Source organism: Coregonus lavaretus (assembly GCF_964263955.1).
Source record: "Coregonus lavaretus genome assembly, chromosome: 17".
In the NCBI taxonomy this organism is placed as follows: domain Eukaryota; kingdom Metazoa; phylum Chordata; class Actinopteri; order Salmoniformes; family Salmonidae; genus Coregonus; species Coregonus lavaretus.
The window spans coordinates 26,055,476-26,076,945 of NC_140004.1; the positions used below are offsets into that span (position 1 = coordinate 26,055,476).

Here is a 21,470-nt window from a genome sequence, read left to right on the forward strand (position 1 = left end):
ACGGGAAAAGGAAGGGATTTTTTTTCTAATCAATTATATCACGGCAACAGTAGTTATCAGTGTTGTAATCTATACGTCTGATCTGCCACAGTGCCACACTGCCACTAAATGTCGAATCAGGCTAAAGTCGTGCTTCAAATGGCTCCCCCCCCTTTTGGGGCGATTTCAGTCAGGTTGAAAATCGCCCAGAAGTCTGTCATAGACTCCCATGTAAAATCTATTTTTTTCAAATTTCAGAGCCTTCAATACAATCTCAATGGGTGTCTGTGGGCTTGCACTTACGCGCTTTCGTCATACGTTACGTAACCATGAACGTAACTGAGAAAAGAGCGGATTGTTTGAAAGAAGTTCCTTTTTGTCGGCGAACAAATGAAGATAAATTGGCAACGAAACAATTAGGACCTCCCAGACCAAATTTAATAATTCAACAGGTTTCTACTAAAGGCGGAAAGTCCTACACCCGAGGATTTTCCAAAAATTGGTACGAACGAAAAAAGACATTGCCACTCACTCAACTGGATGAGGGATACAGGCTAGCTGTCCGCCGCCACAACGATGAGGTTAGTGTTGATAATCACAAGTTTACTGGAGAACTGAGACCAAGTAGAGACTTTGGACAGGGTGGATATGGTATAATAAAGGCAGTTTATTCAGAGGTAAAGATATCTGGAATCGCGTTCACGGACCCGTTCGTCAAACTCTTAGGGAGCTATAAATTAAGCCCCATTACTTACCATATCAGATAAGAGAAATTGCTGCAGCTACATATATTTTACATCCTGGCCCTACATAGTTCACTATTTGCATCACTTACCAAAATATTACATGTGGTCATATATGCTTGGAAAGTGGAGATGCCATAGAACGTCAAAAAAGTAAACATTGCTGGAGACACATTGCCGTTTTGGAGAAGACATCGCGTTTGCTAGCGAAGAGATTTGTTGTGGCAAATGAACTTGGGCTGGGAATTGCCAGGAACCTCACGATAAGATATATGCATCAGCATTGCGAGTCTCATGATTCTATACGTATTGCGATTCGATACTGTGATTTTATTGCGCACCATATGTCTGTTGCAGAGGGATCAGAAAGCCATGAGAACGAGTTTTGATCAGTCATGGAAATAAAAGTGCTGAAAACAAATTGGCTCCCAATGTGAAAAGATTGAGAACAAGCTATGAAGGAACAATAATGGTGTTTTGGTGCAGGTACAGCCAACTAGCGCTAAAATATTGCGATATTGTCAATACAGTATATCGTAAAGTATCACTATGTAACTCGATTTCTTTCACCCCAATCCCTCAAATTAACGGTAAATAACTGAATTGTTTGCCCCACATTTAGCTAAGATGATTAGCTAGCCAGCTAAAATGTTTTATTTAGTTAGCAGTCGCATCTACAATAGTTTACTGTCAATAACATGTCTCCAAAAATGACGTGGTGTCTCCAATTGTGTTGACATTTTACAATTGCGATGCGCATCCATGAGTATCCACTTTCTGTAGCTCAGCTGGTAAAGCATGGTGCTTGTAACGCCAAGGTAGTGGGTTCGATCCCCGGGACCACCCATACACAAAAATGTATGCACGCATGACTGTAAGTCGCTTTGGATAAAAGCGTCTGCTAAATGGCATATTATTATTATTATTATTATTATTATCTGAAGAGAGCCCCGAAACATTGTGTGCAGACATTTTATGCAATAAATGAAGTAGGTTGAATCTAGTAGTTCTGATCTTCTGATTGGTCCTGATGAGTTGGGCGTGGTCCCCTCCAGGCTACTGTCACTGTTGCATTGGCTCTGAGTCGGGTTCTCTGTCTTCAAATGTTCAGCCTAAGAGAGGGGATTTTTGTGTGTGTGTGTGTGTGTGTGTGTGTTTAACAGTGATGATGTGTGTGTGTGTGTGTGTGTGTGTGTTTAACAGTGATGATGTGTGTGTGTGTGTGTTTGTGTGTGTGTGTGTCCTCAGAGCAAGAACTCGTGAGTTGGAAGAACTGAGAGGCCTATGGCGTGGGTGTTGTCCTTGGCCACCTGCTGACAAGGCTGACAAGATAGGACCCTTTTGTCCATTGTTATTGGATAGGAACAGAACTTATAACCAGCTCCTGACCTAAATAGATCTTAGCACAACATTTTACTCAACATATCATATTCCATATTCACTATAACAAATATATTTACTACGACATTAGCAAGAACCGCCACATCCTCAGCCGGCTAATCCAGTGTGTGAAGTTTTGAGTGTTTGAGTTAGCTTTGCGAGGCAAAGATGAAACTGAGGGCTCCACCAACCCTGGTAAGCCAACACTTTTGAGATCAGTCAATAAATGCTTCTGGTATTGACTTATATGCTGCCCCTGTCTTCATGTTGTTGCTGGACATATCTTTTTTAAAATGTGTGTAGGTCACCTAAATCATCAGAAAAATTGCCCCTCCTGAGAATTTTTTCAGGAGCCGCCACTGGTTCCAGATGATTGTGTGATCTCGCTCTCCATGGTCAATGTGAGTAAAACTTTGAATCCCTCTCAAGGCCACCGGGCCAGACGGAATACCAGGGCGTGTTCTGAAAGCATGTGCAGACCAGCTGGCAAGTGGTCCACCATTGGGGTGCCAAGACAGAGAAGAGCTTGGACTGGGCTGTGACAGCATGGAATTCAAATGAGGAGATGGATAGGTGAGTGAGGGAGAAAAAAATTGAAAATCTCCACTTAGGAGAAATTAGCAGCCCTGTTGCACCACCTCGAAGACCAGATGCTGTCGGACTATGAGAGAAAACATAGTCAGATGAAGAGAGAGCAGCTGGAGTAGCAGTGTTCTCTGGGGTTATCCATGTCTCCGTCAGGGCCAAAAAGTCTAGAGACTGAGATTAACTTGGCGTCCTTGACCGCAGATCGCCAGTTCCAAATCCTGCCGGAGACCAGGAATTCCACATGGGTTGTGCGCCCAGGGTACACTAAATTAGAAGGGTTGCAGCCAAGGGGTCTGTAAAGCCTACAGGGAGAGGAGCGAACTGAGATAGAAATACACGTTGCCAAAGTTACAAAACACAAAATTAGATTATCTGAAAATAACTAGGTAAGATATTCAAGTGAGAGAGTGGTGTGGAGCCTTCCTCTCTTCCTTCATCGAATAACTAGGCAGAACGTCTTTGTTTCACCGACGGTCTTAGTTTTGACAACGACACCACCACTGACACTGATACCAAAACCACAACAGTCACAAATTGCCCTGCCCCTTAATCCTGGTTGATGTGTCAACAATCACCTGCAAGTTATGAGCAGTCAGCAGTTCACACACCAAGTAGGCTACTAGAAATACAGGCAGCACTTAAAGTAGATGGCCCTAGCTAGCAAAAAGACAGTACTAGATAACAACAGATTAAGACAAAAATTATACTTCTTCTGTATATATCAAGAATCCTCTAGCTATAGAATGGTTCTGGTCCCTGAACCGGTTCCAACCCCTGGTCTTAACAGACAAGGTAACCTGGGTAAATGACTATCGCCCTGTAGAACTCACATCTGTAATTATGAAGTGCATTGAAAGGCTGGTCATGACACACATCAACACCATTGTCCCAGACACCCTGGACCCACTCCAATTTGCATACTGCCCCAACAGATCCACAGATGACGCAATCTCAATTGCACTTTACACTGCCCTCTCCCATTTGGACAAGAGGGGAAATAACTGTGTGAGACTGCTGTTCATAGACTGCAGCTCAGCGTTCAACACCATAGTCCCCTCCAACCCTGGGACTGAACAACTCCCTCTGCAACTAGATCCTGGACTTCCTGATGGGCCGGCCCCAGGAGGTGAGGGTAGGCAAAAACACATCCGCCACCTCAAGGGTGTGTGCTTTGTCCCGACGATGGTAGGCCTGATCAACAATGGCGATGAGACAGCCTATAGGGAGGAGGTCAGAGACTTAGCAGTGTGGTGCCAGGACAACAACCTCTCCCTCAACGTCAGTAAGACCAAGGAGGTGATCGTGGATTACAGGAGAAAGAGGGGAGAACACATCCCCATCCACATCGACGGGGCTGTAGTGGAGCAAGTCGAGAGCTTCATGTTCCTTGGCGCACACATCACTAAGGACTTAACATGGTTCACAAATACCCGCACAGTCGTGAAGAGGGCACGACAGCGCCTCTTCCCCCACAGGAGGCTGAAAAGAAATGGCAGAGGCCCTCGGATCCACAAAAAGTTATACAGCAGCACCCCCGAGAGCATCTTGACTGGCTGCATCACCGCTTGGTATGGCAAATGCACCGTCCTCTATCGCAAAGCGCTACAGAGGGTGGTGCGGACAACCCAGTACATCACTGTGGGCCGAGCTCCCTGCCATCCAGGACCTCTATATCAGGTGGTGTCAGAGGACGGCCCGAAAGATTGCCAAAGACCCCAGCCACCCAAGTCATAGACTGTTCACTCTGCTACCGTCCGGCAAACTGTACCGGAGCATCGGATCAAGAGACTTCGAGACAGCTTCCATGCCCAAGCCATAAGACTGTTAAATAGCCATAAGACTGGTAAATACTTAGTCTAGGTAACCATTTAATTATCTGCACTGACCCTATCTTGCACTGACTCTACAGTGTATATACAGTGAATTCGGAAATAATTCAGACCCCTTGACTTTTTTCACATTTTATTACGTTACAGCCTTATTCTAAAATGGATGAAATTATGTTTTTTGTCTCATCAATCTACACACAATACCCCATAATGACAAAGCAAAAATAGGTTTTTAGAATTTTTTGAAAATGTATTTTGTTTTAAACGGAAATATCACATTTACATACAGTACCAGTCAAAAGTTTGGACACACCTATGCAATCCGGTTTCCGAGCTGGTCATGGGTGCACCTCAGCCACGCTCAAGGTCCTAAACTATATTATAACCGTGATCGATAAAAGACAGTACTGCGCAGCCGTGTTCATCGACCTGGCCAAGGCTTTCGACTCTGTCAACCACCGCATTCTTATTGGCAGACTAAATAGCCTTGGTTTCTCAAATGACTGCCTCGCCTGGTTCACCAACTACTTCTCAGATAGAGTTCAATGTGTCAAATCGGAGGGCCTGTTGTCTGGACCTCTGGCAGTCTCTATGGGGGTGCCACAGGGTTAAATTCTCGGGCCGACTCTATTCTCGGTGTATATCAATGATGTTGCTCTTGGTGACGCTTGGATCCACCTCTATGCGGACGACACCATTTTGTATACATCTGGCCCTTCATTGAACACTGTGTTAACAAACCTCCAAACAAGCTTCAACGCCATACAACACTCCTTCCGTAGCCTCCAACTGCTCTTAAACACTAGTAAAACTAAATGCATGCTTTTCAACCGAACGCTGCTTGCACCCGCCCACCCGACTAGAATCACTACTCTCGGCGGGTCTGACCTAGAGTATATGGACAACTACAAATACCTAAGTGTCTGGTTAGACTGTAAACTCTCCTTCCAGACTCACATTAAGCATCGCCAATCAAAAGTTAGATCTAGAATCGGCTTCCTATTTCGAAACAAAGCCTCCTTCACTCATGCTGCCAAACATGCCCTCGTAAAACTGACTATCCTACCGATCCTTGACTTCGGCGATGTCATTTACAAAATAGCCTCCAACACTCTACTCAGCAAATTGAATGTAGTCTATCACAGTGCCATCCGTTTAGTCACCAAAGCCCCATATACTACCCACCATTGTGACCTGTACGCTCTTGTTGGCTGGCCCTCACTACATATTCGTCGCCAAACCCACTAGCTCCAGGTCATCTATAAATCACTGCTAGGCAAATCCCCGTCTTATCTTAGCTCACTGGTCACCTTAGCAACACCCACCCGTAGTCTGCGCTCCAGCAGGTATATCTCACTGGTCATCCCCAAAGCCAACACCTCCTTTGGCCGCCATTCCTTCCAGTTCTCTGCTGCCAATGACTGGAACGAACTGCAAAAATCTCTGAAGCTGGAGACTCTTATCTCCCTCACTAACTTTAGGCGTCAGTTGTCAGAGCAGCTTACCGATCACTGCACCTGTACACAGCCCATCTGTAATTAGCCCATCCAACTTCCTCATCCCCATATTGTTATTTATTTTGCTAACTTGCACCCCAGTATCTCTATTTGCACATCATCTTTTGCACATCTATCATTCCAGTGTTAATCTGAAATTGTAACTATTTTGCACTATGGCCTATTTATTGCCTTACCTCCATAATTTACTACATTCGCACACACTGTATATATATTTTCTGTTGTATTTTTTACTTTATGTTTTGTTTACCCCATATGTAACTCTGTGTTGTTGTTTTTATCGCACTGCTTTGCTTTATCTTGGCCAGGTCGCAGTTGTAAATGAGAACTTGTTCTCAACTGGCTTACCTGGTTAAATAAAGGTGAAATAAAATAAAAAAACACCTACTCATTCCACGGTTTTTCTTAATTTTTACTATTTTATATGAAAAAACACATGGAATCATGTAGTAACCAAAAAAGTGTTAAACAAATCAAAATATATATTTTATATTTGAGATTCTTCAAAGTAGCCACCCTTTCCCTTGATGACAGCTTTGCACACTCTTGGCATTCTCTCAACTAGCTTCATGAGGTAGTCACCTGGAATGCATTTCAATTAACAGGTGTGCCTTGTGGAATTTATTTTCTTCTTAATGCGTTTGAGCCAATCAGTTGTGTTGTGACAAGGTAGGGGGGGGCGGTATACAGAAGATGGCCCTATTTGGTAAAATACCAAGTCCATATTATGGCAAGAACAGCTCAAACGAGCAAAGAGAAACGACAGTCCACCGTTACTTTAAGACATGAAGGTCAGTCAATCCGTAAAATATCAAGAACTTTGAAAGTTTCTTTTAAAGTGCAGTCACAAAAACCATCAAGTATTATGATGAAACTGGCTCTCATGAGGACCGCCACAGGAAAGGAAGACCCAGAGTTACCTCTGCTGCAGAGGATAAGTTCCACAGAGTTACCAGCCTCATTTCACCAAATAGGGCCATCTTCTGTATACCGCCCCCCCCCCCCCAAAAAAAAAAAAACATCAACTGTTCAGAGGAGACTGCATGAATCAGGACTTCATGGTCGAATTGCTTCAAAGAAACCACTACTAAAGGACACCAATAAGAAGAAGAGACTTGCTTGGGCCAAGAAACACAAGCAATGGACATTAGACCGGTGGATGCAGAGTAGCTGAATGGATGATCTCTGCATGTGTAGTTCCCACTGTGAAGCATGGAGGAGGAGGTGTGATGGTGTGGGGGTGCTTTGCTGTTGACACTGTCTGTGATTTATTTAGAATTCAAGGCACACTTAACCAGCATGTCTACCACAGCATTCTGCAGCGATACGCCATCCCATCTGTTTTGCGCTGAGTGGGACTATCATTTGTTTTTCAACAGGACAATGACCCAACACACACCTCCAGGCTGTGTAAGGGGTATTTTACCAAGAGTGATGGAGTGCTGCATCATGACCTGGCCTCCACAATCACCCGACCTCAACCCAATTGAAAGGGTTTGGGATAAATTGCAGAGTGAAGGAAAAGCAGCCAACAAGCGCTCAGCATATGTGGGAACTCCTTCAAGACTGTTGGAAAAGCATTCCAAGTGAAGCTGGTTGAGAGAATGCCAAGAGTGTGCAAAGCTGTCATCAAGGGAAAGGGTGGCTACTTTGAAGAATCTAAAATCTAAAATCTATTTTGATTTGTTTAACACTTTTTTGGTTACCACATGTTTCCATATGTGTTATTTCATAGTTTTGATGTCTTCACTATTATTCTACAATATAGAAAATAGTAAAAATAAAGAAAAACCCTTGAATGAGTAGGTGAATCCAAACATATGACTGGTACTGTAAGTATTCAGACCTTTTAACTCAGTACTTTGTTAAATGTTCAGTCTCTGGATGGGCCACTCAAGGACATTCAGAGACTTGTCCCAAAGACACTCCTGCGTTGTCTTGGATGTGTGCTTAGGGCCGTCTGAGGTCCTGAGTGTTCTGGAGCAGATTTTCATCAAGGATCTCTCTGTACTTTGCTCTGTTCATCTTTCCCTCGATCCTGACTAGTCTCCAAGTCCCTGCCGCTGAAAAACATCCCCACAGCATGATGCTGCCACCACTATGCTTCACTGTAGGGATGGTGCCAGGTTTGCTTCAGACATGACCCTCGGCATTCAGGCCAAATAGTTAAATCTTGGTTTCACCAGACCAGAGAATCGTGTTTCTCAGGGTCTAAGAGTCCTTTAGGTGCTTTTTGCAAACTCCAAGCGAGCTGTCATGTGCCTTTAACTGAGGAGTGGCTTCCGTCTGGCCACTCTACCATAAAGGCCTATTTGGTAGAGTGCTGCAGAGATGGTTATCCTTCTGGAAGGTTCTCCCATCTCCACAGAGGAACTCTGGAGCTCTGTCAGAGTGACCATTGGGTTCTTGGTCACCTCCCTGACCAAGGCCCTTCTCCCCCGATTGCTCAGTTTGGCCGGGCGGCCAGCTCTAGGAAGAGTCTTGGTGGTTCCAAACATCTTCCATTTAAGATTGATGGAGTCCACTGTGTTATTGGACCTTCAATGCTGCAGAAATGTTTTGGTACCCTTCCCCGGATCTGTGCCTCGACACAATCCTGTCTCGGAGCTCTACGGACAATTCCTTCGACCTCCATGGCTTGGTTTTTGCTCTGACATGTACTGTCAACTGTGGGACCTTATATAGACAGATGTGTGCCTTTTCAAAATCTTGTCCGATCAATTGAATTTACCACAGGTAGACTCCAATCAGGTTGTAGAAACATCTCAAGGATGATCAATGGAAGCAGGATGCACCTGAGCTCAATTTCGAGTCTCATAGCAAAGGGTCTGAATACTTATGTAAATAAGGTATTTCTGTTTTTTACTTTTAATACATTTTCAAAAATGTAAAAACCTGTTTTCGCTTTGTCATTATGGGGTATTGTGTGTAGATTGATGAGTAAACAATTATATAATATATTTTAGAATAAGGCTGTAATGTAACAAAATGTGGAAAAAGTCAAGGGGTCTGAATACTTTCCTAATGCACTGTACACACTATATAAACACTCACTCACACACACTTCACTGCCACTCTCACTCAAAACCCACCCACATTCACATTCACATACACTACATACACACACCTTTACACTCACCATATGCTGCTGCTTCTCTGTTCTTTATTTGACTCTTATTATTTTCTATCCTGATGCCTAGTCACTTTACCCTGTCTTCATGTACATATCTACCTCAAATACCTCGTACCCCTGCACATTGATCTGGTACAGGTACTCTCTGTATATACTGTAGCTCCATTAATGTGTATTTTATTCCTCTTTTGTTTCTATTTCTCTTTTTATTATAATTTTTTAACTCTGCATCGTTGGGAAGGGCTCGTAAGAAAGCATTTCACAGTAAAGTCTACAGCCATTGAATTAGGCGCGTGTGACAAATAAAATATGATTTGATTTGACTGTCCTTCAATCCAAATGGCTAGTTTTGTTCTCCTTAGTGATCCACTTGACCATGAGAAATCCCATCATCAGTCTGTGTTTGTTTTCTGTTCCTCCCCTAGGGACACGTTGATTGTCTCCTTAGCTAACTCCGCCACCAGTATCCTGGCTGGCGTTGTGATATTTTCAGCCATTGGCTACATGGCTCATATCCACAACCTCTCAGTAGACAACATCGCCACAGATGGTAAGTACTTCCTGTTCAAGTGGGACTTCTTTGATGTTGGTCATCCATCTGTTTAAATGCCTGTTTAATTTCCAGAGTGGCTATTTCATGTTTGGATGGGTTATTGTCTCCTAAAACTTCCTCTCATGGTCCAGGAGATCATGATTCTTCACATCCTTTTAACCACTAAGTTTGTTAATACCTTGAAGAGTGTTAATTTGTCATAGTCAGTAGGTATTGGTAACGTGCCATAGTAATACCACCACCAAATAACTTCACCATTGACAGATGGATGTTTAGTGCAGTATGTGTAGTGGGTATATAGGGAAGTATGTCAAACATGACCCATATATTCTTGGGAATAACTCTTGGGAATAATACCCATAAAAGTCCAAATGAGTTCAGAAGCATCACCTTCCTCATTTAATTAGTTCCTGGAAAACGTACAAGGGCACAGAGTAGAATACAAAGGAATTCATTCACAAGGATGCACTTCTCTCTGGGGTGCTAGTGTGGAAAACTACAGCGTTTGGAGGGAGTGTTTTTGTAGAGGCAGACAGTGTCCTCCCTACCTGGCAGGCAGGCCGGCGGCAGGGAGGCAGGTGGAGCTCAGAGGGCTGGGCCAGGCTGCATCACACTGGTTTGAGTCCCAGTAATCTCTCCTTTCTCCTGAAGTGTGCACTTGTTCACTTCCCTTCATGGATTTGAATGGAAATGACTTGTACATAGAAAACTCCATTTAGCCCATGTCTACACCAATCTAATGCTTTTAAATGTTTGTGGAGTAGTGAATGAGTGCACACTTCAGGAAGAAGGAGAGATTATTTTGTGTGTCACCAGGGCTTCCAAAGTGTCACCAGGGCTTCCAAAGTAGTTTCTGTCATGACCCGTGTAAAGACATTTGTATCAACAGAACAGTATTTATAGCCTCAGTCCTATCCTAAGCTGTGACCCAATAGGAATTTCCCATACTACAATTTGGGAAACGGGATTTGGTGAGGCTCTAAAATACACACAGATAATTTTGGAAATATGAAAAAAAATCTATATACATTTATAAAGGATGCATTAGTCACTGCTGACTTGTGGAGTGGGTTGTTCGTCCCCCAGTAAATTGAGAACAAGAAGCGGTCAAGAAATTAACCTTTTTAAAATGAACCCTTTCTATTTCGCTCTCTCGCTCTCGCTCTCTCTGCTATCATTTAACAGGTGAACAGTGTGACTTACATTTACATTGACGTCATTTAGCAGACGCTCTTATCCAGAGCGACTTACAGTTAGTGCATACATTACAAATATTTTTTTTCTCATACCCCCCGTGGGACTTATTTGACTTATGTGAAAAGAGGCATCAATAGTGACTGTTATCCCCCCCCCCCCCTCCCTCTTCTCTCAGACAGAATACCATAACTACTGTACTGGTTATAGGGATAGACAATGGATTAAGAGATGAAAGTGCTCGCTCTTTCTCACCACAAGTGTTTATTACTGGCTCAATATTATGAATTATCAAGTAGTTATTTCATGAATGAGAGTGTCATTGTCGATGAATAACCAGGACAGAAAATACCCAGCAAACCGGGAACATTAGCTAAGATTCCCATTAATGTTCTGGGAAACTTTCACAGAACCTACTTTGGTTTGTTGGGTAGTAACTAAGTAAATAACCACTAAGTCTTTCTAATCATAGACAGTAGGACAAGATGGTGCCCTGAATAGTGGATGTCTACCTACCACTTGGACGTCTACCTCTAGGATTTTGTTCAAAAATAATACTGTATTATATCTGAAATGAAAGGTGAATTAAACTTGGATGAGCTTGAGGTGAACTGTAGGTGTAACAGCAAACGTTTCCATTGTTCACACAGTGTATTAGGACCTTTTTGTAGAAAGTAAATTTGGGGTTAGCCATTGTGCCTGCTGGACTCTGCTGATAAGCACCTGCTCAGGCTTGGATCAGTCCCAAATATGGTCTTGGATACCGCTGACTCACTGCTGACTAACTGTTTTGACACCCACTGACCTCTGGTGACTTCAGAAGTGTTCACAGTGTTCAGTTGTCTGCGAGTGAATCATTTATTGTGGAAGATGACTTATGATGAATGATTAGATCGTTTTTTCCCCCATTCCAAGCATGACACTTCCTCAGGTAATTGTGAATGGAATGAAACCGACCCAGATATCTTTATAACATCACCATTGCTATCATCTTACTGTATGCCACAATTTTTCCTTAATGTAACATGTTTTTTGTTAGGTCATAATACTGATGAGGTCAACCGCATGAATTATTGAAGTCTTTTGAGGGTGGGTAAGGTGTCCCGCGTACCTTGTTTTGTTATTGAACGCTTTGACTTCCTAGTGTCGGATGAGATAACCACTGGTTAATCTGTGCCTGGGAAACCGGTTCATTAATACAATGTTTCCAATTTGGCATCTTTGGCCTTGTCAACTTCTAAACCAGTGACTTCACCAGTGCTAATGTTGTGGGTGTTTTCTTACCCTTCTTGTTTGACACCCTATGGTGCATGTGTGTTTGTGTGCCACAGGTCCTGGGTTGGTGTTTGTGGTGTATCCAGAGGTCTTCTCCACTATGCCTCTGCCCCAGTTGTGGGCTCCTCTGTTCTTCTTAATGCTTCTCTGCCTGGGACTGGACAGTCAGGTTAGACATGCACGCACACACACACACACACACACACACGCTTGTGGTTATGGTATGAAGCCGATAATGAAAAGAAGAAGCCACTCTCTCATACTTAATTATAGTTTTCAGTGCACATGTTTTTCCCATATCAGTGCATACAGTGTAACGATAATATACCCACTAAATAACATGTTTGTGTCATAGTCGTCGTGTTTTTCTTTAGTCGTCATGTAATCTATTTTCAGAGACCACTTTTGGTAAAAAACAGACATTGTAGGTCATACAACAATTACAATACCTTTTAATATTTATTTAGATTGATTACATTTGACATTTACATTTGAGTCATTTAGCAGACGCTCTTATCCAGAGCATTTAGGGTCAAATGCCTTGCTCAAGGGCACAACAACAGATTGTTCACCTAGTTGGCTCTTGGATTTGAACCAGCGTCCTTTCGGTTACTGAACCAACACTCTTAACTGCTAGGCTGACAGATGAGGGAAGAGAGGAAGCAGGGCCGCCGGCAAACTTGTGGCGAGCAGGCATTTGCCCAACCACTTTTGATTTGGTTTAATACACTTTTTTTGGATGTAAAAGTGTTGAGAACAGGGACAAAGTAGGCCTACTGTTTTTTTTTTTTTGACTGACTTGCCTCATAATTTGTCAACTTGAGCACAATTAGTAGTCTGTCCTTCTCATCAGAGTGCTGCAGGTTGTGTGTGTGTGTGTGTGTCTTGACCAATAAGATTCACAGAAATCACAGGTTGGACATGGCGCACGTCTATAGAAAGCAGAGCTCGCTACTCCACATTCCTCCGGTATTATTTTAGGAAACAGGAAAAGAACTCACTCCCGACATACACAAGCTAAAACTTTTTACAGAAGTGTTGTAGCAGCCTACACGTAAACATTAGCAATCGGTTTGACCAACTGTAGCCTACCTATGCGCCCTGTCCCATCTGGCCAGGGGAAACAAAGTGGTAATGTTATGTATTTATAGTGTAAAAATTTGTTTTATATTCAAACTTTGGTTGGCTAGGCCATTTTGTAATACAAAATTATTGACTGGAATTATTCAAATCAACAAATAGTGATGACATAGGTAGACTGTGTTAATTAACTTTATGCAAATCCTCCGATATATCGCGGCGTGAGTGACCAATCGAAGTTCACCATACCTTCCAGCTCCTACTGGATTGGTTGACAATTGCTGTTGATACCTAGCACTACCTAGCCTTCTTGCTAGGTGAATACCGCTTGTAAAGTAAATCCCCCCCTTGTGAGAGCAATAAAATCAGGTGGCTCGCACTCTCCACGCCCTAACCAAAAGTTACGCTTCCAGTGTAGCAGGTAAAGGAAACAGACCGCTTTTGCGACGCCCCAGTGTAGATATGTTAGGCTACTGGAATTTTTTGCAGTTTGGTTGTTTTCAGTTTTTTTTAAATCCCTTGCCTAATGGAACAAACACAGAGCAGGCTCAACTTTTCCGACTGCCATAAATGCCATAAATTGTCAGTCTTTCACTTAAACAATGGGGGTGAATGAGAAAGATCCGTTTTAGGATAGGCCTAGTGGAATTCCTTACAGTTTTGTTGTTTTCATAAAAATAAATCACCTGGGGCAACTTTAGAGCAGGCTCAACTGCCCGACTGCTCAGTTCATTTTCCCCAGGCATAGGGAAAACCTGAAGGTCCCTGCTACATCTAGGTTCCAGAGTTTTACATGCAGGTTAGGGCTGTTGCGGTGACCGTATTACCGCCACACCGGTGGTCACGAGTCATAAAGGCAGTCAGATTCCACGTGACCGTTTAGTCACGGTAATTAGGCTTCTCCAAGCTCTGATGCTGCTGATGGTCATTAGTAGCCTACCAAACTTGCTAACTGCCTGGTACTCAGCACTATATTGTCCCTCTAATCATTCTGACATCAATGCAAATGCCTTCGAAAATCTAATCAAACACTTCATGTGAGCTCATTTTGCGCAACATTTCAATAGGCTATGCAATTGCACGAGAAAACCGAGTGATGTCCTCTACTAAAAAGAGGAGGATCCCATCAGCTTTCTATAGGCTAGGCCTACTATTTATTTCTCAACTTTCCTAATATTAAGCACATTGCTTATATTTACAACAGGAGGATAGCCTACCTGGCTGGCATGAAAATAAACCACGGGGAAAAGCATTCTCCATTCGCTATTTAAGTGCATAGATGACATGTATTTTTTCCCGCTGCCCCTGTTTCGATACAGGTGCATGATAATGGTCCATTCTAAATAAAAACAAATTTAATACATATATTATTTAGTATATGTAAAGACAAGATTAAATCAAGAATAGTCTGATGGGTGACAATATTAGCCTATCACTTGTGAATGATAATATATCATTCACAAGTGATAATATATCATTCACAAGTGATAATATATCACTTGTGAATGATGCCCAGCATAAGAAACAATGTCTTTTTTTTGTGTGACCTTTTTCGAATCATAGTCACACACCTCCGTCATTGTAAATAAGAATTTGTTCTTAACTGACTTGCCTAGTTAAATAAAGGTTAAATAAAAAATATACAAATACATGTAGCCTAGCCGATAGGCCTATATGTTTTAATAAGGATTGTATCACAACTAAAGTGGCCAAATAACTTCTTAAAATTAAGCACATTCATCCGCTTTACAAGGGGTGTAGAGCCTAACTGGCATACATAAGCAGCGTGTGAGTTTCATGTTTGGGGAAGATAATTTTCACCATAAAAATGAACCTTGATAATAAAAGCATTACATGCATAATTGCATTTGCAGTCACTTTTGATAATGGTGTTTTCCACTATTGGAACATTCGCGCTTATAGCCTACTACCATGTGCGCATTGCTGCGCTTATAATGTAAAGAAATAGCCTAATAGTTTATCAACATTTTAAGCTAAACGTTCTGATCTGTTGTGTCAGCCACATTCCAAACATGTTTTTGGGGATGCTAGAGGTTGTATTAATTTGTATTAATTTGGGATCTATCGCATCCCACAACATGTTGGAATATTTATTTCTCGCACAGATTAGAAGAGGTCGACTTTTGTACTATGGGGGATAGTAGATTGACATAGGCTAGTGCGTTTGCTGTTCGTTAGGCCTCCTCATCTTGTTGGCTGATGAAAAGTAAATGTGGACAGTTCTTCCAATATCTTCAATATGCACCTCGGAATTGGATAAGGACGCGCGCAGTTGCGTCCCGATGTGTCGGTCTTCACTTATAGCTTGTGAGAAAGACCCGATCATGTGATGGAGCGCGCAGCACTCAGAGAGAAGGGCACAACGGCCACTGGCAGCAAAAGGCATGGATGTTTTTAGGGTGCATTATGGCCACAGAAAGGGGATGCCGCCGTGAAATTCTAGGCATTATCAAGTGCTTGTCAAATTGGGAATGAGAGACTGAGTGTGTACAGCCTGCGCAAAAAATAAAGCAGAGCTCATGCATTTCAAGTGACTTTTTTCTAATCATCATTAGAGTCGCAACCTTACAATGTATTAAAAATCAAAACATATATCCCAACGTTTGTAGAACAACTAAAGTTACATTAATTACTCTAAATTAAGCATATAGGAGTATATATTTATTTGTTAACAGCTCAACACAGAATAACCGCATGTGCGGCATTCCCTCAAATCGTTAGGAGAAAATGTCCTTTCTATTTTATTCAGATATGTTTAATTGTATTCTTAATACTATAAAATAATGCCACGTAATTCTAAGCAAATCTTGTCTGCTAAATGAACTAGTGTAGCCCAAAGCCATTTGACATAGCCAGATCAGGATCTAACATAAGGACAACTCAGAGTATGCTATTCTGTTCTTCTGAAATAGACTACATTTTCTTCATATTATGCTTCTTTAGACCTGTCTAAAATAAATAATGGATTTATTGTGATGGTGTAGGCTATATTACATGGATTTATTAGACTTTTTTTAATGTAGATGTTCCAAAGGTCTGCATCAGTGGCTTGTAGGCTATGTGTGGAAGCCAGGACATGCTAAATGTGTTTGTTAATTAACGGTCTATTACTGTGAGACCGACAGTTATTTGCTGCAGGTAACCATCAGTAGAGAAAAAAACTGCCCTATCACTCTGAGAGCAAGTGTAGACTTGCCAGACCAGGGAATTGAAACCTGACCTCGGGTGTATTTCACAGTTGTCAGTGTTACCACTAAACCAAACTCTGACACAGGCTATGTTTGTGCATTTTATTGTTTTATTTGTTTATCATAGAATACACAGGAAGCAATTATTCCTCAAAGCTAAAGGGTTAGTGAGTTCAAAGTGTTGAAATCACATAACAATACCAGAGATATCAATGGATATTTGCTGTTTTTACATTACACTACCCAAAAACAGGCGCCTGTCTCAAACCTAGATCTGTGTAAATTTACGCTGTACTGTACTGTGCCCTACAGTTTGCCATGGTGGAGGTGGCGGTGACGTCCATAATGGACGGCTGTGGCCCCAAGGTGCTGCGTGTCCTGAAGAGACAGGAGATCATCGTTCTGGCTGTCTGTGTTATCGGCTTTCTTCTAGGCATTCCTCACATCACTAAGGTAAGGTGATCCTGTCAGATATTATTACTATCCTTTGGGTAACGCCCCGCCCCTTCTATCTCTCTATCTCTGACTTAGACAGCATACTCATGTTTTGACCTGTTTTATTTTGGTTTCTGTCAGTAGACGACTAAGACGCATACAGCCAGTAAGCAGTGCATGGTTGACCAGCTGATTCTCTGTCTTGTGGAGTGGGTTGCTTTTTCCCCAGTAAATTGAGAACAAGATGCCGTCAGGAAATTAACCTTTTAAAATTAAACCTCACTCTCACTCTCTCTCACACACACATACACACACACAGGGGGGCATGTATGTGTTCCAGCTGATGGACCACTACACTGCTGTGGTGTCTCTCATGTTCCTGGCCTTCTTTGAGGTCCTCGCTGTCTGCTGGGTTTTTGGTAACACTCTAATCTACCCTTTATGATGAACTTTAACAGCCTGAAAATTACTTGGTTCTTACAGGAATTGATTACATATAACATCCTAATTATGTTGTGTGTTTACACAAGGAATAAAACCCACTTTGCTCTATAGATAGTATGTATGTATGTCTCGGAGTAAATGTAAGTATTTAATACAATGTGTTATTACAGGACTGCGGCGGATGACCATCATGGTCAAGAGGATGTTGGGAAAGGCTCCCAACATCTATTTCTGCTCCTGCTGGATGTTCTTCTCCCCTGTGCTGGTCCTGGTGAGTGCTATGGCTGACTCATGTTTTTATGATGGTGATGATGAGGACAATAAGCATAATGATGACGGTGGTGAGGATTTGTTGTGGTTTGTAGTTGTTTTACTTTTTGTAGTCATAATAGTAGTGATAGTTGTACCTAAGACTTCATGATCCTTTCATTGTATTAGAGTTTTCATCCAAGCCTAACCTCCTCTCCCCTGCAGTGCATTCTGATCTCCAGCATCGTCCAGTACACACCAGCTCGCTATGGGAAGTCATACACATACCCTGTCTGGGCAGAGGTGGTGGGCTGGGGAATCTCCCTGGTCTCCATCATTTGGATCCCCCTGGGAGCCCTGCAAGAGATCTGCAGAAATAAGGGCACACTGATGCAGGTGAGCATCCGTTCAGTAAACCAAACCAAACACGCATACTGATACATACATACCGTGAGGAAAAAAAAGTATTTGATCCCCTGCTGATTTTGTACGTTTGCCCACTGACAAATAAATTATCAGTCTATCATTTTAATGGTAGGTTTATTTGAACAGTGAGAGACAGAATAACAACACAAAAATCCAGAAAAACGCATGTCAAAAATGTTATAAATTGATTTGCATTTTAATGAGGGAAATAAGTATTTGACCCCCTCTCAACCAGAAAGATTTTTGGCTCCCAGGTGTCTTTTATACAGGTAATGAGCTGAGATTAGAAGCACACTCTTAAAGGGAGTGCTCCTAATCTCAGCTTGTTACCTGTATAAAAGACACCTGTCCACAGAAGCAATCAATCAATCAGATTCCAAACTCTCCACCATGGCCAAGACCAAAGAGCTCTCCAAGGATGTCAGGGACAAGATTGTAGACCTACACAAGGCTGGAATGGGCTACAAGACCATCGCCAAGCAGCTTGGTGAGAAGGTGACAACACAAAAGAACTGTCAATCTCCCTCGGCCTGGGGCTCCATGCAAGATCTCACCTCGTGGAGTTGCAATGATCATGAGAACGGTGAGGAATCAGCCCAGAACTACACGGGAGGATCTTGTCAATGATCTCAAGGCAGCTGGGACCATAGTCACCAAGAAAACAATTGGTAACACACTACGCCGTGAAGGACTGAAATCCTGCAGCGCCCGCAAGGTCCCCCTGCTCAAGAAAGCACATATACATGCCCGTCTGAAGTTTGCCAATGAACATCTGAATGATTCAGAGGAGAACTGGGTGAAAGTGTTGTGGTCAGATGAGACCAAAATCGAGCTCTTTGGCATCAACTCAACTCGCCGTGTTTGGAGGAGGAGGAATGCTGCCTATGACCCCAAGAACACCATCTCCACCATCAAACATGAAGGTGGAAACATTATGCTTTGGGGGTGTTTTTCTGCTAAGGGGACAGGACAACTTCACCGCATCAAAGGGACAATGGACGGGGCCATGTACCGTCAAATCTTGGGTGAGAACCTCCTTCCCTCAGCCAGGGCATTAAAAATGGGTCGTGAATGGGTATTCCAGCATGACAATGACCCAAAACACACGGCCAAGGCAACAAAGGAGTGGCTCAAGAAGAAGCACATTAAGTTCCTGGAGTGGCCTAGCCAGTCTCCAGACCTTAATCCCATAGAAAATAATATGCCATTTAGCAGACGCTTTTATCCAAAGCGACTTACAGTCATGCGTGCATCATTTTTTATTATTTTTTGTGTATGGGTGGTCCCGGGGAATCTGTGGAGGGATCTGAAGGTTCGAGTTGCCAAATGTCAGCCTCGAAACCTTAATGACTTGGAGAAGATCTGCAAAGAGGAGTGGGACAAAATCCCTCCTGAGATGTGTACAAACCTGGTGGCCAACTACAAGAAACGTCTGACCTCTGTGATTGCCAACAAGGGTTTTGCCACCAAGTACTAAGTCATGTTTTGCAGAGGGGTCAAATACTTATTTCCCTCATTAAAATGCAAATCAATGTATAACATTTTTGACATTAGTTTTTCTGGATTTCTTTGTTGTTATTCTGTCTCTCACTGTTCAAATAAACCTACCATTAAAATTATAGACTGATCATTTCTTTTGTCAGTGGGAAAACGTACAAAATCAGCAGGGGATCAAATACTTTTTTCCCTCACTGTACGTATAGCTCACAGATACTGTTTTAGCATCATGCATACATACTGAACACGTATACTGGTACTCACACATATACACACACACACAGTCACGCACACACAGAAATCAATAAATCAAATGTATTTTATAAAGCACTTTTTACATGAGCAGTTGTCAGTGCTTTACAGATACCCAGCCTAAAACCCCAAAGAGCAAGCAATGCAGATGCAGAAGCACAGTGGCTAGGAGAAACTCCCTAGAAAGGCAGAAACCTAGAGAGAAACCAGGCTCCGAGGGGTGGCCAGTCCTCTTCTGCCTGTGCCGGGTAGAGATTATAAGAGTACATGGCCATTAAGACCAGATCGTTCTTCAAACGTTCATAGGTGACGAGCAGGGTCAAATAATAACCACAGTGGTTATAGAGGATGCAGCAGTTCAACACCTCAGGAGTAAATGTCAGTCGGCTTTTCATAGCGAGCATTCAGAGGTTGAGACAGCAAGTGTGGGAGAGAGAGAGCAAGAGAAAGAGTCGAAACAGCAGGTCCGGGAGAATGTAGCACGTCCGGTGAAATAGGTCAGGGTTCCATAGCCGCAGGCAGAACAGCAGAACTGGATCGGCAGCACGACCGGGGGGGTGGGACTGCGGACAGGGACAGCCATGAGTCGTCAGACCAGGTAGTCCTGAGGCACGGTCCTAAGGCTCCGGTCCTCTGGGAGAGGAGCCCTAAAGAGGAAGAGAGAGAGACAGACAGATATATTTGATACTGTACGTTCTATCACACATGGCAGTCATATACATAACTAAAATGCATGGGAAATACATTCTGGGCATTGGCAGAAACCGTAGAAGTTAAACTATGTCTGTGACTCTGAACTTCTTCTTTTATCGATTCTCTGTGCCCTCAGAGGATAAAAACAGCCATGACTCCTACAATAGAGTTGGACCCTGTCAACCATTTACCAGAGAAGCAGAGAGTGGACATACCGGAGTCTGTTGACTTTATCAGTCCTCCGTGAACAGGGACAAAACCACTGTGTCTAGGTGCGTGAGTGCGTGAGTCACTGTGACTGTGTGTGAGTGCTCTATTAGGATGGGGAGGTGGGGGCTGTTGGGTAGTTTATGTAAATAACTTTTTCATGTATTTACCGTAATATTTATTCTATGAATCACTGATACATGACACCTAACCTATAGTGAAATAGACAGGGATTGAGCAAGTTAAAATATTCCTTGATAGGAAAACAGTCAAGGTAAAACAGTAGGTTATGGACCTCAAAGATGTACTTCAAGTGCCATGACATGTCCTTGCCTTGAAGCACTTTATTGCAGGGGTGAAAGTAGATTTTTCTTACCGGTACTGGACACCCAAGTGCTCACACACATTTTTTTTTATACTACTAAAAGGGTAGCCTACTTTACTGACACTGACAAACATATGAATAAAAACGATGTTGTCTGATTCATATAATCGGCCAACGAAAAAGAGGAAGACAAATACAATATGACGTCCATCTAACCTGAAGGAGGAAATTATTGTCCAAAAACAAAAAGTGCCATTGAACCAATGATAAAGAAAGTGAATATGCACACTCATCGGGGATATGGCTGATGTTCTCCGCTGGTACCAATAAGATAGGCTACTGTTCGCTCAATTAAGTTAAGAATTTTGATAACTAAAAGACAGATTGGAGTCTTTTCATTGTCAGGTCTTTACAGCAATAGCTATTTGCTTTCCAAACAGTTTTTCCGTGATTGTATTTTTA

The 21,470-nt window shown here is 42.6% G+C and overlaps 1 protein-coding gene across 1 annotated transcript in view; it reads left to right on the forward strand.

Annotated features, from left to right (window-relative positions):
• Positions 1-21,136, forward strand: part of LOC311144783 (sodium- and chloride-dependent GABA transporter ine-like) — a 41,670-nt gene extending 20,534 nt beyond the window's left edge. The window contains exons 7-13 of the mRNA XM_084180903.1: positions 9,595-9,719; positions 12,248-12,360; positions 16,793-16,933; positions 17,235-17,334; positions 17,530-17,630; positions 17,834-18,004; positions 20,613-21,136. Of these exons, the coding sequence (XP_084037029.1) occupies positions 9,595-9,719; positions 12,248-12,360; positions 16,793-16,933; positions 17,235-17,334; positions 17,530-17,630; positions 17,834-18,004; positions 20,613-20,723 (862 nt within the window). The 3' untranslated portion in view covers positions 20,724-21,136. The remainder of the gene's footprint in view (positions 1-9,594; positions 9,720-12,247; positions 12,361-16,792; positions 16,934-17,234; positions 17,335-17,529; positions 17,631-17,833; positions 18,005-20,612) is intronic.
• The last annotated feature ends 334 nt before the right edge of the window (positions 21,137-21,470 follow it).